At 33.1% G+C, this 18936-nt stretch overlaps 1 protein-coding gene across 17 annotated transcripts in view; it reads right to left on the bottom strand.

The window, feature by feature from the left end:
• The window catches only part of LOC136845769 (mucin-2-like), a 1649806-nt gene that overhangs the window by 1064805 nt on the left and 566065 nt on the right, over window positions 1-18936 (bottom strand). For 15 of the 17 annotated variants that reach the window (XM_067116026.1, XM_067116065.1, XM_067116170.1 and 12 more), the window contains 4 exons: window positions 17470-18012; window positions 16057-16236; window positions 11777-11905; window positions 6777-6924 (listed from right to left, as the gene is read on the bottom strand). In XM_067116026.1, coding sequence (XP_066972127.1) covers window positions 6777-6924; window positions 11777-11905; window positions 16057-16236; window positions 17470-18012 — 1000 coding nt within the window. The remainder of the gene's footprint in view (window positions 1-6776; window positions 6925-11776; window positions 11906-16056; window positions 16237-17469; window positions 18013-18936) is intronic. The other 2 variants (XM_067116113.1, XM_067116123.1) reach the window with 1 other exon arrangement.

Genomic DNA, 18936 nt, shown 5'->3' with positions numbered 1-18936 from the left:
TTTTCCCATTATTATATAAAAAAAATAATTTCTGTAATGACAGAAATGACATTTCCAACAACACATGCTTGACAATCTATTTTGACATTAAACACACACACACACACACACACCGCAACATGGCTGCCAAATTAACTTTCATAAAAAGCAAAAATGAAAACATACTGGAAAGATATTCCACTGATTCTGGAAAAAAATTAAGACAAAATGATTTCTACTTTTCATATCAAACAGCAAACTGAAGTAATATATCAGCACATCAACTAGATACAGTATAAAATTTTTTTTACAACAAATCCAGCCAATAATCATCACTATTAATAAGCAGTTTAACCAGACAGCTTGAAGTGAAACACTCGAGAGAGAGAGAGAGAGAGAGAGAGAGAGAGAGAGAGAATAATAATGTTATAAGCAGTTCCCTTAATGCTCTGTTTTGCCACAATTACAGTAATTAAATAGCATACTATATTCAGTGAATTGGATATGACTGTTTATGAAATCAGCTGGAAGTTGTTACACCTAATATCAAATCAATCCCACAATGCATTATTACATTACAAAGTTTAACTTTCCTATGAGACACCACTAACACTGCTGTCACAAACTTCAACTACTTTAATATCACATATCATATATGATATCACATAAGCAAGAAACATGCCACCCAATTAAGCTCCTTGTATTGTGACAATGCAATCCAGTCAATCATGACCCAGAAACTCTGGAATGCTAATAAAATGGACACTACAGAGAAACCACAGCAATCTTAAGAAAATGACTGACCCACATACTGGTTGCTTCTAATATAAACACTTATAGAACACTGGAAGATATTAAAACATTTCTTAAAACAATGCAAAAGTGACAATGAGAAGTATGTGCATATTGCTAATTTACTCCAGCTGCCTTTTTAGAAGACAAGCACTACTTGAAAGGAGGAATTTTCCTTCAGTTTTCAATAGTTCCATTTATACTTGACATAAAAAATATATTAATATTTTCCTATTTTATCATTATAAAGTAAATTAGTAGAAGGCTTTTTCAATTGTACCTTACTTTTCAAACACACACAAAAATAAATTCTTCAATGCATTCTATGATGTTAAAAGAATAGAGACAACCATAGATAGTTTTCACTTTCCCTCCAGAAAGATTAGGTATTTATGATGTATTTTTAAATAAGTATAATCTTCCTTAAAGAGTAAGGATCAAAATGAAGAAAAAATGAAATAAATAATAAAACAGAAATACTTGGTTCAAATTACTGAACATTGGCTGTAAAATATAGTAAAAGGAAATACAGTATATGGAAAAGATGACTAACAAACATATCAATGAGAGATATTAGAAAAATCAAGCAAAGCTCGTAACTACTATACAAAGATTTTTTAAAAGTAAATATATCTTAGTTTAACCAGATCACTGAGCTGATTAACAGCTCTCCTAGGGCTGGCCCGAAGGATTAGATTTATTTTACGTGGCTAAGAACCAACTGGTTACCTAACTGGGACCTACAGCTTGTGTGGAATCTGAACCACATTATGGCGAAAAATAATTTCTATCACCAGAAATAAATTCCTCTTATTCTTCATTGGCGGTCAGAGATTGAACTCGCGGCCAGCAGAGTGCTAGCTGAGAACGGAACCCACTCGCCCAACAAAGAATAAGAATGCATATATGATGGTATATGTTTTTGTAAGAAATAGTTCATTCACTTTTATGACCAAAAGTTTACTTTTATTTTTGTAATAACTTAGAAAAAAAAAATATACCACTCCATGCTGATAAGCACAGTAGTATAAAGACTCCCGCAATGATATGATAATTTTCCCAATGCTGTACTGTAAAACAAAATCAAAATTATCCATAAATCAGTGCTACACATTCCATCTTAACTGAGCAAGTAATTTTAATAATATCAAGATGAATTTCTTCTTATGCTTTACACTACAATTTAGAAAACATTACAGACAAAAGATATATACTTAGTAGCAATATTGGCTCATACATTGCTTCACTGATTCCATACATATTTCCTGCCTGTATGTGTTATGAAAAAATAAGGCTGATAATAAATTTCACTAGAAGCCTGAAAAATTCTAGTTCAGTCACAGACTTCAGGCAGTCAATATTATGTCCTTATTTTTATCAACAAATCTCCTCCTAAATTACCAATGCTACCAAACTCATACACAACTTTATCTGCTAAAATAGCCTAAGTATCATCTGTACATTACGCAGTAATCACTTACGAATGTTCATTTCCTGTTTGACAGGTAATCAATATACAGTACACTAAAGATATGCTTCAGGCAAATTACAAACTCCTAGAATACACAACTTTAAGTACAGTACTGTATATAAATTTCTAGCTATTTCTGTATACTGCATTTCAGAAATAACCCAGATGACATAATAATGAAACTGTTAAAAATGTTTAAAACTTCCAAAAATGTAATAAAAAAAATTGAACAATTTACTCTACATCACATGTACAAGTAAAATATCAATAAATAACATATTTCAGTGAATAATTAGATCATACATACGTACATACTATCATTTGTGATATTTTTCACTTGTACGATAAATCATGCATCTATTGCTTAATTTTCAAGAGGAAGGCCCAGCACATGGAAAATCTACGCACACTAGCCAGATAGGAATGCAGGTAAATGGTGCACAAGACAAAAGAAAGTAGAAAGTCCTCATTTCACCTCTGATTCCAGTAATGGAAAATCTGAAGTACTGTAATAACAGTGATGACAATGATGATTTTAATAGTGTCTGCTAACAGCCCAATGATATATAAATGACTAAATATTATGAACTTCAGTACAGAATTTCCTATTCTATGAACAGAATTTGTTTGCTAATATTTTTCCTACTAATTCTCCAGGGTAATGTATTAATGTGGCAAGAAAGTATGTGTACTACATGTCCATGAAAAAATACCATATAATCTGAACTTTACTGTTAAATGAGCATGTGCTTTACTTAAATGATAAAGCACCGCAAATGAAACATTTCCACTTCTTCACTTACACTTTGGCTCCGATACTTTCACGATATTCTTTTAGTTTCTTTGGAATGAAAAAAATTATTATTATTGAACAAAAATTTCTTAATCTTTCTACTTGTACCACAGACTAAATGATCAATAAATTAATAAATTTCCTTTTCAAGTTGAAGACTCAAATTCCTTTTCTCTAAAAATTCTTTAAAATTCAGCAATAAGTTATACAAAACGATGGTCAGTCTCAAGTCTCTCCACATTTTTAACAATAGTCTTCATTAATGATTAATCAGTCCAAGTATATTTATAAAATACACTCATGCATCAGTATCTTGGGATGTGATTAACCTTCCTTAAATTAAATAGTTTCTCTTGATGTCATCAAAAACATTTTAATACAATATATCCATATCAATTATGCACGGAGAATTTGAGGGAATTCGTTCTTTGAGATAAGGAAAATAGAAATTCCCATTCCCCTATCCTAACAAGAATTCCAAATAAATTTCCCTCATTTAAAAAAAAGGGGATATAAAAAACAATAAACACATAATGCTCATTACCTCTCTTACTTCACGGTCTTTGATTTACTTCATAGTCTTTGATTTCCTTTGATCTTAATCCATTTAAAAAACCCTTTGAACATCCCCTTTTGAGATACTTCCACCTGAAGGATATCAGGAACAATGAGTGACCTAATTAAGGAAGTTATTGCCTTCAAGCTTTTCACAATGCTCTGCTAATAAGGTTAATTTGGATATCTTTTACATACAATAAATATTTCATACAAAGATATGAGCCTTTGAAAATATACAATGAAATTTCCTTAAAATCTTGATAATCACTACTCTTGTAACTTGTTTATACTTATCCTCATTAATGTGATAATTAAAAATCAATATGCCCACAAAAAGGTATTATAAAAGAATACTGTATCTCAACACTACTTGAGCAGCATTTGTTTTAAATATAATGAAGTCAATTAATGAATCAATTACAATTATAATAACCAGATCAATGGTTCCACTCATGTATTTGGTGGAGATGATCTAGGGGATCAGAATTGGTTACTCAAAACGCTAACAAGGGAATAAAAGACTATTTATTATTAACACTACTGTATAGAGAAAAACCTTTGCTGTTACTTTTACCATTCTGTTATGCTACGTAAGTAACTACATTATTAAATAAAGGAAAGGTCTAAAGTAAGGACAGACACATTCATTCAACTTCTTATGGCACTGAGAAACACAATGTTTCAGACATTTTATCGAGTTTATTAACAGTATGACAATATATATGCAGTATGTACTCATGGAAATTACGGAAAAATACTCCATCTTTTATCTTTTCAATTGATTAAAAGGGACATAAATGATAAGCAGTTTTCTATGCAAATGGAAAAGATGGTTGCCAGTTTCTTACTTTTCTCATTATCTTGAATACATGCCTGATTTATGAACATTACATATGCATATCATAAAAACTTCTGTCAACTACAGTACAGTATTTAATTTTCACATTGCCAAAAATACTTGCATGAAAACAATATATCATAAGACATTGCTCTAGATATTTCTTGTGGCTCTCATAAACTTCAAAAACCCTCCTATCATATTTTGTATACTGTATCACTAACAATATTTAGTTATAAACAATAGTTTAACCATACACCGAGACAAATTTCAACTCTCACAAGGCTGGCAGAAAAATGTTCATTCCTTTTAAGCATGAAATTAAATTATATTTACTAAATCATAGACTTCTACAAACTGTATCACTGGCTAAACTAAAAAGCCTCAAGATTCTGAAAAAATTTCCTGAGGGATTTGTGTTCCATACTAGTCATTAACTGTTAGGTAAAATGTGGGCATTCACATGTAATGTGTTTTACTGCTGATGTGTTGCACTCTCTACAGGGCTGTGAAGGGTGGCCATTAAATGACTTAGTAGAAAGGGTTTCCAATTCTCAGAAGGGATAGTATCACTTCTATATTTCTTCCTTTTTGCACTGATGATTGATATAACCATACCGTAAGTTTAATCTGCTTCAATGCAGTGTGTTTCATCATTCCAAAAATCTTATCATTTACTAAATATAACAGACTTTAACACTACCATAAAATCTTGGCTGCTTTACATGTATCTTCATTCCCTTGAATACCAGCAGTTCAACATTCAAACTAAATTTGTGTAAGCCTATAGAAGGCATATTTAATTTGCTACACAGAAGAACTTTTTGGAAGGTAATTTTCAAGTGCTTCTATTGCACTTTTTCCATCACTGAGACTTAAAAAACTTTATGGAGACTAATTTTCAATCATTCTCATAGCGATTATGCTTGCAATTAATTACACTGTGAAAACAAAAGCCATATTAGGAAATGCAAAACCAGATGCCCAGTCTTCTACCATTAGATATGTACTGTAACTTGGAAGTTAAACATACTCACTAATGCTCAGCAATTCACAGCAGATAAAAAAAGCTATAATTCACTGCTTTAGACATACTTCTATTCCCTTAATGTAAAACCTTTTATTAATTAAAATGCACTTAAAATATCAGCTAATAAAATAGGCTTCATTATAAAATAACAAACCTTTCCAAGAACCTTGTTTCCTTGATAAACATAACTTGGTCTTTAAAGAGATGAAAAGTATTTCAGACAAAGTCCAACTTATATGCCAACTTCTCTTGCAGAAGAAATGAGCGACATAAAAATGTAAAATTTAATGACAAGTCCAAGGAAAAATAACAATAACAATTGTTTTTGTATCACCAATCCTTCTCTCTTAATCCAGTCTCTTCCATGTTTTTACACCATATCACTAGTTCATGGCATTATTATTATTATTATTATTATTATTATTATTATTATTATTATTATTATTATTATTATTATTATTATTATTATTTTTATTATTATTATCTAGTTTCCTATTATTATTATTATCTAGTTTCCTACCTTCTACTATTTACTACATGATACATACAATCTCCAAACTGAAACACTTCAAATCCATTGAGGGAACGTACAATTAACAACTGCCTCATACAAGAGCATTAAAACCTTGACAGTAAGCAGGACCTAGAGCTTTATAATTAACCACATAAATAGACCACCACACACATTTTCCTTCAGAGTAATTATCAGAAAAAATACAATAAGGCAGAAGTGAAACCCAGTGACTATTCTGATTGGCAGCCTTGATACTGAAGAACAGCTATAATTGAGGCTATCAGTCGAGAAACATGCCAAGCGCCATCCTGGGTCAAAGTATTTTTTAATTTAATGTATTATATTTTAAAAATGGCACTTGGCATGTTTCTCGACTGAAAAGCTTAATTCTAACCAAAGAAATCAAGACCTATGGCCTTATGTCTTGAGAAATTTACCAGAATTCATAGAAAAAAAAGGGGATGGGTGAAATGAATTATATCACCTTCATCAAAAAACACAAAAGCTCTTTCCCATCTAGTTAACTGTAAACTTGAGATAAGGTGCAAAAAATTAAATGTTTTCATAACTGCTTTGGCAGTCTAGCATTATTCACCTTGGTGAAAAGAAAATGCACAGTTATCAATGACCTTAATCAATAAAAGAAAAAAAGAGAGTAAGCCAGTACAGTGGCACTGGAAAATGGCAAAGTAAAATACTAAACTTAGTAACTTACCTGGCATCGTGAACACAACTGTAGATGATATGATGGCATACTTCAGCTGAAATGAAACAATAAAGAATGTTTCTAGGTTAACTTACCTTGGTATCCAGACTGGAGCTTTATCATTGATAGGTGACCTATCTTGTGGATGGGATTTTATGGGTAAGTTTTTGGTTCTCCTTATGGCTTGTTTGATATCTGCTATTGCTGCTTCAACACTTTCTCGGCTTTGACTTACTCCTCCACCTGAAGAAGAAAATATAACATTGAATATGCAATAATGAATAAAATGAGTTTTAGTATACCATACTATTGCTGCTGTCAAAAGCTTAAAAACAACAGAAACTACAGTATTAAGTCCTTATGTAAAGGGCATAAAGTAACGGTGTTAAAGAAAACTAATTTATATTTAGTACTAGCCCTTTTATCTATTACCTTTTTTTTTAGAACAACACACAACTTACACTGAAAATTTTGCACAATACTACCTCGTCCCAAAATGAGAGACAATGTTCTATAATGTGTACACCTGAGCCACTATAGACATGACTGATACAAACATGACAATATAAAACAGGTTTTGACCTAGAAAAACCTATTTTGGTAGCCCCTGTTCATCCTCAGAGTTACTCTCATGGTTCCCCAGGGCTCCATAAGACAGACCAACCAGTCTCAAAGAATTCTCTCCTAGTTGGAATTGGCCAGAATAGTGCATGTTGGCACAATGATAGAATATGAGGACTCAAGACAAGAGGGCTCTATCTCTTTGTCTACAACGACTGCCTAGCTCATTCCTTATCCTTTACACAAAGCAAAAAAAATATACACAAAAAGAAAAAATAGAACAAAACATATCTGTTTTAAGTGAAGAGTCACAGAGTACGTAATTTTGAATTTTAAAATATGCCACTAAAAAAGGGATGAGGTTAGTAATTGCCTTTATCATCAATTACCATCAAACTGGTACTTGATTACATGAGAAAAAAATTTCATCACAACTCCCAACACTGATTTCAAGTAACATTGTTGTAATTTCTATTTCAGTAATTTTACAATAAGCAATATCATTTCTTCATGATTTCAGATGCTGCTCTCATTTGTATGACTGATACTGTATTATTTTACCTGCCATCACCATCACTCAACCTTTTATGCAGTCACTTTTCTACAATGACTCATTTATTCAATGACTTAAATGCATCTAGTCACAAAGTTTCCTTCTAAGTAACTCTTGAGGTAATATGTCACATAAAAATTAAGTCATATCATTTCCTTTTAAAATATCTTCACCATTTTGCTACTGGTGATTTCACAATAATGGTTTTTCTCTACAAGAGAAAATCTGATATTGACAAAGAAATTGGGGAGATTGAATTTTACATCTACAATAAAGCTATCATCATCAAGAGAAAACCTAATGTATGAATAGTAATGACGATAAATGTGATAAAAATACTGCATAACGAAAGTGTTCTTCTGCTTCAAAAATACTACTCAAAAAGGCAAATCTTCTCTAATCTTTTAGTAGAGATAACTTTTTGCTCTTTTGTTTAATCTATTCCTTAATGCTTCTTTGAACATTACTCTAACTTACAAGGTACCACTTATAGTGTACCTCATGTGACACACTGTGTTTTGTACTAAAGATTCTTTGTAGAATCCCTTTTGCCTCAGTTGCAGAGCTTTTTGCCTTACACTTCCCATCCATTCCCTTTGGTCTCTTCCAGCTTAGCTGTTTAAGCTTTCTAACTTTACCTTGCTCCAACATTTATCTTTCATCGAAATGAAAATCCTTTATGCACATCCTAGACTTGAACAAATCCTTTATCTGAAACCTATAAGCCTAAAAGTGGGGCGTAGCAGTCTCAGTAAACTAGCTTACAATAATAACAATAATTTCTTTAAGTGACTGCCATGCTTTCATGAACTTAATCATCTTTTTAACAGATATCTCAGTTTCAATGTCAAAAATGCTACTGTATTGCACTATGCCCAAAGAGCTGCTGAGTACAGTGAACCCCCATATTAAGCTGGGGATGGGTACCACAGCCCCATTGAATAGCTAAAATCATGAATACATAAAAAACCCCTCTAAAACACTTAGAACTGCCCATTTTTGATGGTTTAAACACAGAAAAACCCTGTAAAAATACTTATACCTGGAGTATTTTAATAGTTTTATCACAAAAAAGTGCATTTATTCATGAAAATTATCTGAAAATACAGTAATTAGTGAGATATTTCACAGTGAAAAATGCGAATGGTGAATTTTCCGCAAAATAATGGATAGATATGTTCCATAGAGAAACCGCGAATCGTGAGTCCATGAATCGTGAGCAGCGAGTCTGGGGTTTACTGTACTTTGAAGCATATTACTTCATTTGCTTCTTGATTTCCAGTGTTATAATAACAATTTATACACAGAGAGCTATTGTGTGACCTCCAAATGGCAAGAAAGATAATTCCAATATCACACGTATGTTCTTAAAGATGAATATTAATGTTGAAGTTTGATGAATGCAAGCAGGAACAATGGTACTACAATTTACTTCCTTTTTTATAAATTCTCTTACTCATTACCTTCCAATAATTGCAGGTTCTGTACAAGCTTAGGCCTACAGGGAGGTGCTGCTTACAGTGTGGCATACGTGATACAATGAAAAGTACACAAAAAGTTCTTGGCAGCACCCCTTCTGCTCAAAATGCATTGATTTCTATCTTTTCCTTGTCATCTGTTCCTTATTGTCTCTTCCTGCTCAACTAATCATCACCTTCAATTTTAATGCATTCCAATTTTCTCGCCTCATATAATAACAAATTCTTTAGGCAAGTCTCATGAAAGCCTAGAAGTATGATGCAGTCATCTCGAAAAACCATTTCATACTAATAATAATGTGCATGCTTTAACCTTTAACAGAACAAAAATGATACTGTCTATAATAACTCTGTCACTGCAGATAAATGTATGCTCTGAGTGGAATTTAACAAAACAGTAGCTTAGCATATAACTGAAAGCTAAGTTACTGGTGAAGCCCCAGCCTACATTAAATCAAATTATTATTTTACTCTTCTGTTCAATTAGCCCTATACAACAGGAAATGGAGCAATACATTTAACAGCTAACAAACAGCGAATTACACAATAAAACCAAATGCAGAATCAAAATGATGCCTTACAAATAAAAATGATAATCTATCCTAAGTCATATAGCGTACGGTACTGTACAAATTAACCATTAGCCATTATCGCAAGAAGAAAAGAGATTAGGAACGCCATGTATGTAAATGCTAACATAATATTCTGTGCACTAACACACTGTCCAAACAGTAATTTGCAATAGCCTAAAAAAAATCATGGACTTATGTTCATACCACTCACATCAGCTGTGCTTGCATGTTACTGTATCAATTTTACAAATACGTACAGTGTTATGTCTGAAACAATTTGATCATCTTGGCAAAGGCTATTTGTATATATAACGTGGTCAATTGATTAAACTTCGTGGCTGTAACTTGTCATAAAGAAACTAGGATGTTATTCTTATGCATAATAATGATGGCTACTAAGTCTACTACAAAACTTTATTACAGAGGAAAAAACATTGTTGCTAGAGTTAACTGATAACTAATGAACAACATTTGATAGCACTACACTACTGTCTTACATCACTGTATTTCTTTCAGTAAGGCATCTGGTTTTTGCATCCATGTACATGATAAGTAGGGTAGGCAAGTGATGTGATGAGTATAGTAACTAGCAGGTTGACTGCTAAATAATACAACTGTTTGATAATCTCATAAAAATTTTTGTTTATAACATGTCCTGTTGCTAGAATCTATATAGAACAAGTTAATTTCATTAAAAAAAATTCATGAATTTAAGTTTTCTATAAAAGATCACTTGAGTTTGCTATAAAAGATGATCATCAAAATAAAATGAAAATATCCTAATACTTTGTACATCACTATCAAGCATAAATGTGATATTCTGATGATGACAAATACACAGTGGGCCTGTACAGTTTTCTGATAAAATATTCATCATCTCTTTACTAAAACCAGGTTTGAGACCACAATCCCTATATGTGAGGATTAAGTAATAAAAACTTTTCTTTCAAATTTTCCACACAATTTCCAACTGCAAAAATGAAAGATTATCTCCCATTCTAAATCCTTTAACTGTTCTTTATATGGGAGAGTATAATGGACTTTTACTTGTGCTCTCTCTCTCTCTCTCTCTCTCTCTCTCTCTCTCTCTCTCTCTCTCTCTCTCTCTCTCTCTCTCTCTCTCTCTCTCTCTCTCTCTCTTATGCAGTATACCTGTAATACTGCTTGAACTGATGAAACATTGTACAAAACATATAAACTGAGTTCCTTTGAAAATTAATCTATAAAGAATAAAAGGAAATTACATTACTAAAATTACTGCAATCATAACAAAGCTTCTTTAGCAACCATCATTAAACATTTTTAAGTATTGTATTTGTTTTTCTTCTATTTTTTTTTATTCACCCATATACAAAGCACTAGGCAGGAGTAGCATACTTACTATTTCTTACATCTGAGATAAATCATAATCACTACAAATGCTTAAAAACTGTGGTCTTGAAAGCTACTGCTCACTACATTATTCTTATTATAATAAAGTTGTTTAACGAGATCACTAGTCACATTTTTAAAATCTCATAGGGAATGTCTTCAGGTCTGTTCTTCAAATGAAAGCACATTAAACTTAAAGGAATTTCAAAGGTAGTCAGGGAGTGACAAAAGGAATGAATGGGAGGATACAGGCAGAGTAACACACATAGGGATTAAATGAAGGCTGTAAAGAACCTATAGTACCATCTATACTGTGTCACATAATGCACTGTATGAGGTCCCCACCTGTGGGGACTCCTATCTTTCCAGTTTCAATATCATGACTAAAAATGTTTACATAAAACCAAGAAATTTTCAAGAATTTGCTATTTTAAACACACATAAATGGGGCAACTCCTCTAAGGGTTTTATGCCCTTGAAATCCTTATACTGTATCATTACAGTTCACTATCAGTAATATTAGACATAAGATGCTAATTTAATAGACTGTATTACTATACCTGGATTATGTAAAATATCATGTGAAGCTGGGTGGCCTGGTACCATATGTGGTGCTACCTTGTGCTGTACAGGACTAGTTAGTGATCCCATAGCACTTAATAAATGAGGACCTGTGCTTGGACCTGAAACTAAAGAGAAACAAACACAAATGTCATATTTTTCAGCGCAAACATACAAAATGAAGAAAGATAACAAACAAATAAGTCAAAAACCATAACCAACTATATTAACTGATAACTGCTACTAAATTTTTTTCCTATCTGTTGAGTTTCAATTTACAATTTCTGAACAAGTCATTTATATACAATTTTCAAATAATTTTGCACTCTAATACAGTATTTTATCTGTAATAATACAACCTCTGTTTACATATTAAATTATCTTGTGATTTGTCACAAGCTTTTCTTTTCTTAAAGAAAATGCTGCCCTCTTAAGAAAACAAACACACACAAAACTTTTGTAAGTACCATATTATTCATACTTACACAATCTATTAATCAAAACCACTGAGATATAAACAGTGAACTGATAACTTTCTAAATTTTTTGGTAATGCACAAAGTTTGATAAGTGCAGTAGTATATAACAAAGAAAATGTAACTGACAAACTGATTCCATAAGTGACATCTGAATATTGATGATAGCATTAGAATAATTTATTTTGCTGATAAAATTAGCTGTTCATAAAATCTTTAAAATGGTTTCCATCACCTTCTGGTTCAGGCATTCACAGCAAATTACGTCATCATCTCCTCCAAAGTAATGTGATGCAAAGGGCTCCTGTGAATTTCCCCACAAAATTCTTTCCTATACTCCATCACCCATAAATCTCCACTCATTTCCAGCCACGTCTTATATTTCTCATCCAAGTGGGTCTGGGTCTTTCAATTCTTCTGTTGCTCTCAGGAGCCCAACTCACACTCCCAGGGGTACTGCTAAGGACATGGCCAAGTTATCTGCCTCAACCTTTTGTTATTATCATCTACATATGAAACTTCTATAACTTCTGTAATGGTATCATTTCTCACTCTACCCTGCCAGTTGACTAATAAAATCTTTCAAATAATAGTTTCACTGTTGTACCTTGGTTCATATCTGTATAGCATCTGTATAGATCTGCATAGTTTACACTTCAAACACAAATTACAGATGGCAGAATTGCAATGAAAGGGTGCTGTGTTTCTGATATTGCAGCACCATTATTTACACTAAGAGAAAAAAAAAATACACTGGTACAGTACAGTAGTATTATGATCAAACTTTCTTTAAATCTGATACTCCCCAACATCTGACAAATTAACAATATACATTTCTAAATACTATATATATAAAAAAAGCAAAAGTGGTCAAATGCTTAGAGAATTCTACATGGAGTTGAAGAACACCAATAATCACAACCATCATACTTTTTACTGTTCTTATAAAATTCAAGTGCTGATGCCTTAAGATCAAAGAATCAGTGGCCTTATGCAACATTTCAACTGTGAGGAAAAACTGTACATGAACACCTGAGACAGAAGGGCTTGGCATTCCATTATTAAGCAGTTATTAACAGCTAGTTTCATTAAAAAGATTAATCATGCTAATTCCATGAACAATATTGATAATAATTAATATGATAATGACAAAATTTCCTTACTACAAATATAATTCATACACTGCTGTATCTACATCTATCATAAAAATTATATATGTACAAAATTCAAACTCCAATTAAAATCGTGAGAACCCATTTTTCTTTGACAAAAGCATAACAAATTATTTTCAAATTTAAACGGTGGTGGTGGTATTATTATTATTATTATTATTATTATTATTATTATTATTATTATTATTATTGAACTCATAAATCAGACCATCCACATTTTCTTCTCTTGGACCTTCCACACGACAGATTTCATCTTAAATGAGGGGAAAATGTATCTTAAACAGCATGAATTTCTAAAAAATCTCACAGTAAAATACCGTAAGCAAATAACACTAAAGATTGAAAATATCTAATTAAGAACTTTATATCTACACCTAAACTGTGATTTGCAGTTCATAGCATTTAGGTTAGCTACATAACTGAATATTAGAACATTAAAATTGCAGTGTAATCATTATAATAAATGATGAGATCTTTTGGGACAGCCGTTGGATATCTATAAGCTTAGTCTTTCTAATCAGTAGACCACAAAAAATTTCTTTGACACTGTATGTTTACGTTACCCTGTTTGTAAAGAAGAAGCCACTGCCTGAAAACAGGTTCGATGTTTTAACTTATAGCTTTTCATTTCATCATTCCATAACATTCCTTTATTCATGAATAAAATATATTATTCTCTAAATGATTCACCATTCCCAGCAGTAATTCATGTTACAAACGCACAGTGCTTTAAATACATAGTATAGATTATCTTAACCTTAACTTTTATTCATTTTCTTTCATAATTAATCAAAATAAAATTACATAAATTATCTATAAATATCAAAAGAAATGTCAAAAACAACAATACAGAACAGCTGCTTAAATGAAAAACTGTATTATCAGAGAGATAATCATATCAAATGAAATCAGTGGGATGAAAAATATCACGTAAAGATTATGCTGAGCAAAGAAAATCTGTTACATGGTTCTATGAACAATTCATAAACAGTACATCAAACTCAAATATCCTCCAAAGTAAAATCATACTAATCAAGAAACATGGCCACCAATATTTAAAACAAAAAAAAAAATGCTGTAGAGTAAAACAATCATCATTGCCACAGCACCACTATTATACTGACAGGACAATACCAAATATTGTTTCCATACTTTCACTGAAAAGGACCCACATTTTTTTACTCCCTACGCAAGCAGGTAAAAGTCAAGGCCAGTGACCAACTAATTTCTTCAAAAAACAGATACACCAATGAGATAGTCCATTCAAACTGAAGACTTCACTGCATCTTCAGTCCTAAATGATAACCTTTTCCTACATTAGTTCACTTGGCATTAAAGAAATACCAATTGTTTAAGTGGAAGTCAATCAACTACCAACTGAAATTTCTACATTTTGATTTTTTATTTGCTCCTCATTGTTCTCCAGAGAAAGGGGTTTAGTTGCAAAACATGCCCAATAAAAAAGCATTTCTATGCACAGGTATTTGGATGGCTGACTGATATTCAAACTGCAGATCCCAACTTCAAGACATATTCAGTGGTTAGTTTGGGGCTATGAGAACCTAGATATCCTAAAAAATTAGAGGTCCAACCTTCATCCTCATTAATGTAGTGTTTATTCCGGCAACTCTTGAAGCCTGAATAAACAGTGTTACTAACACCTTCATGATCAAGAGCAGATTCCTCTACCTGTCTGGACAATTTAAGACACTGCAGTTCCTTTTGTGGCTATGTGGCGGTCTTCCTTAAAACACCTAAATTCCATGAAGTTGATGCCAAAAATAAATGCAAAATCGATTTACTACAGTTCTAATTGTCAGTAATAATTGAACAGCACAGACATAAACAACAAAAAGTGTCGGATGGATCTGGCACAGTGAATGAATCGGGACACTGAAGACAAGTGTACCTTTGGAACCTCCAATGACAACTTCCAATGAAAAGAATATTCTTACATAGAAATACATCGACAAATGATTGGGGAATCCACACAGATAGCATGAATGGTATGTGGTTGCTGGATCAGGACTCTCTTATGAATGAATAGAACTTATAATGGTTGAGACTAGCTGGCACACTTGAATTAAAGAACACCTAATAAGGAGCCACAGTTTCAATGGACTACCCCATGCCAATCACACTCTTAAGGAATCAAGGCACCATCAAACCCAAAACCAATGTAATGTGGCAATGACTGATCTGCCAAGAGAATTGCAGTGCACCCTTTGCCATTCCACTGCTTCAATTCATTCACTTTCTTCACACCTTCAGGTACTTGACCTACATGCCTGGCAGTAATTAAAAAATCCTTACAGAAAAAATGGATTTGCAAGATGCTATATCCAGGCATTACAAACTTGAAATAAAATGCTCTAAAATTTACTGTATTACAGGCATAATTTTACTGCCAAACATAAGGGAATAAGCTCTGCTAAGGATAGCATATAACAGCAACTATGACAAACCCCTCAGAAAACTGAACTGTATTTACAGTACAGTAGAGGGACATAGTGTATGTATACTAAACATTATGACAGATTACAAAACTGGGTCTAATCTGAAGCATATATCTTTAACAATAGTGATCCACTCCCTAAACAGGAAAATCATTCTGGGCTAAAGCATATCTTACCTGGTGTGTATTGAGGGGAGTGCAGGTGGCCAAGAACATGGGTGGGGGATACAGCAGTGGTTGGCATCTGATTAGGGGTTGAAGAAGAGCTTCCATTTTCTACAACCTGGGATTTCCCAGAAGAAGCTCCTCTATGGGGGTGCGGTGCAGGAGGCGGTGGTGGCTCAGCTACCTTTTCATCTACAAGACAATGTGATCATTTATTACATTCTCTGGTGAATTTTGATATAAAGAGTGAAAAGCTCTTGTGTGAACAACTCAGTGCCAAAAGCACAACAAGCAATACAGCTGCAGAACCCAGCAATATGCAGTTAAGGTTCAATTCTTTTTTATTTACTGTCATTTATTTATTTCTTAATACTGATATTTAAGCTGACTACAGGGAAGAATCAGATTTCAATACTGATGCTGTCATCTAAAAATTATTTCTACTATTTTTCCTCTTACCCTGTCATAAAATCTCATAACAGAATTTCTATGAAATTCAAGGTAGCTTCTTTTGTGGGATAATTACAGCATTAACCTGCTTCCATTAAGAGATGGGGCTTAAACTACAAATAAATCTGTTTGCCTATTACTGAATGTGATTTATGTTAATCTAATTACAAGTACTGACTACATAATATAGTTCTTGAAAGCAATTCATGCAATACATCAAAACCTAAGAATATTTTACACTCATTTACAGTATTGTGTTTAGAAAACTGGTGCTTCAAAGGAATAATAAAAAGTGCATTTCACAACTTAAGCAAAGACTTTGGGACACAATAGCTTATTTCTATTAGCAATACTGACAGTTGACCTTCAAGCATCTAAAATTACAAGCAAAAGACAACATTTACATTATGCATTATCATTTGAGCAGCTAAATTTAAACCTCTAAAAACTGGCCTACATCTCTAGCACATTTCAAGCCAATTCTTTTCACAGTAAACTGAAACAACTACATAGCCCAGTCTATAAGCTAATAGCTAAATTATGTAAGTATCATCAGCTCCTCAATTGCAAAACGTTGGGGTAACTTTTCACTACAGACACTTTAGTAGTGAACATCAGTGGCGACGAAGAGATGAAATACAGCATGGCATGAAGGGGTCTCAGACAAGTGGTAAAGCATTGCGGTGCTGTCAAAAAGGTAAGTCTTAAAGTGCTTGATGACATATGTATGGAGGAATGACCATCACAATAACAAAGCTCATTAGAAAACCAGGGGAATGAAAAAGGAGGGAGGACAGATTTGGGAAATGTCTGCTTGTGAGGGAGATACTGGTCAAACATGGTGCCCAAAGTTCTTATAAATGTGATGCCTAATAAGGCATTAAGCAAACTAAAGCAGATTACATTAAATTACACTTGCAACTTGCAATGCTATTGACTTCAAGGGTCAGTATAAAGTGAAATTGGCATACTCACTAAGAGGATCTAGAAGGTGTAGGTCCAGGTGGGGCTGAGGTCCATCTCCATCCAGCCCACACCTCCTGGGACCACCCTCTGGTCTCCTTAGGGCTATCTCCCTCTCAATCTCCGTAATCTGCTTCTTCATGAGTGTGAGGGTTGAAGAGGAGGGAGACTGTGTATTAGTATGAGGAGAATTCCGTGACCGGACTTTAGCATGGGGGGAACTGGCAGCATTAGGAAGGGGGGAATTATGAGAGTTGAGCGTTGGGAGAGGATTGAGGGGTGGCAGCTCACCCCTGCACAACTGCTCGTCCAGAGACCGCACCATGGGGCGCTGTTGCTGCTGCTGTTGTTGCTGTTGCTGCTGCTGAAGTGCTTGCTGCTGTTGCTGTTGTTGCTGCTGCTGTGGTGGCTGTTGTTGCTGTTGGTGTTGCTGCTGTTGTTGCTGCTGCTGCTGCTGCTGCTGCTGCTGCTGCTGCTGATATACTTCTGATGCCTCTTCATATATGACATCTTTAGTTTCATCCTCGTCTGGTTCTCCCATGCCACTTTCATCCCCTGAAACATTAAAACTTGATAGAAAATCTGCAGTCAAGATAAAATGTACCATATTTTCTGATCAATGCTAACTATCATTAAAACCCTTACATAACTTTGACAACAAACACTAAATAATATTGTTCCCACAGATGTTACAAGATAATACATACAGAAATCACTTCAAAGAACAATAAGTAAATCAAACCATTTTCTAATTTAGTCAGTTTTAAGAGTAATGGTTTTACAATGGGATATAATAAAGCTGAAATGTTATCAAAATAAAATAATTAGAGCCAAATTGAAAAAATAACTGTCCTAATGCAAAGATCTCTTATCTATCCAATACAAGATGAAAATAAGAAAATAGATGAAAGAAGGAAAAAGGAGAGGATTAACCCCCCAAAAAAATTACAGACATGCCAGCTGAAAGACAAAAAACTACTACGTAGGATTCACAGAAAATATAAAAAGAAAAACAATGTTCCAGAAGAAGAAAAATGTCACCAAATTAAGCAACTGAAGGATTACTGATTTCTACAGTAAATGTGAGACTGGGGGCTGTTAAAAGAAATGTAAGCCTTAACCCAACTGAAACGTCATAAGAAAACTTCTGTACTGTACTGTAATACATATAGATGATTTACCACTACCTCAATTACTACTACTGCAAGCAGTATTAAAAATAATAATGCTGAGAATTTTTAAAAATATTTGAAAATACTATAATTTCTTTGTGAAGTATATTCCAAAAAATGCTTTCCCTGCCTATAACAACCAGCTAAATATCAAGAGAAAATCCCAGTATTAAAATAGAAATAGACTCATTGTCCCTAAAACTGTACTGTACAATAAATTATCTATGTGAAGCAAGCAAGTTAGTAATCCCTTAATCAAAAGATATTCCAATACATTAATAGATATCTATCCTACATGAAGTAAATG

Source organism: Macrobrachium rosenbergii, chromosome 2, assembly GCF_040412425.1.
Source record: "Macrobrachium rosenbergii isolate ZJJX-2024 chromosome 2, ASM4041242v1, whole genome shotgun sequence".
In the NCBI taxonomy this organism is placed as follows: domain Eukaryota; kingdom Metazoa; phylum Arthropoda; class Malacostraca; order Decapoda; family Palaemonidae; genus Macrobrachium; species Macrobrachium rosenbergii.
Note: the sequence above shows the minus strand (reverse complement) of the source record. Positions and strands in the feature narration are given on the sequence as shown.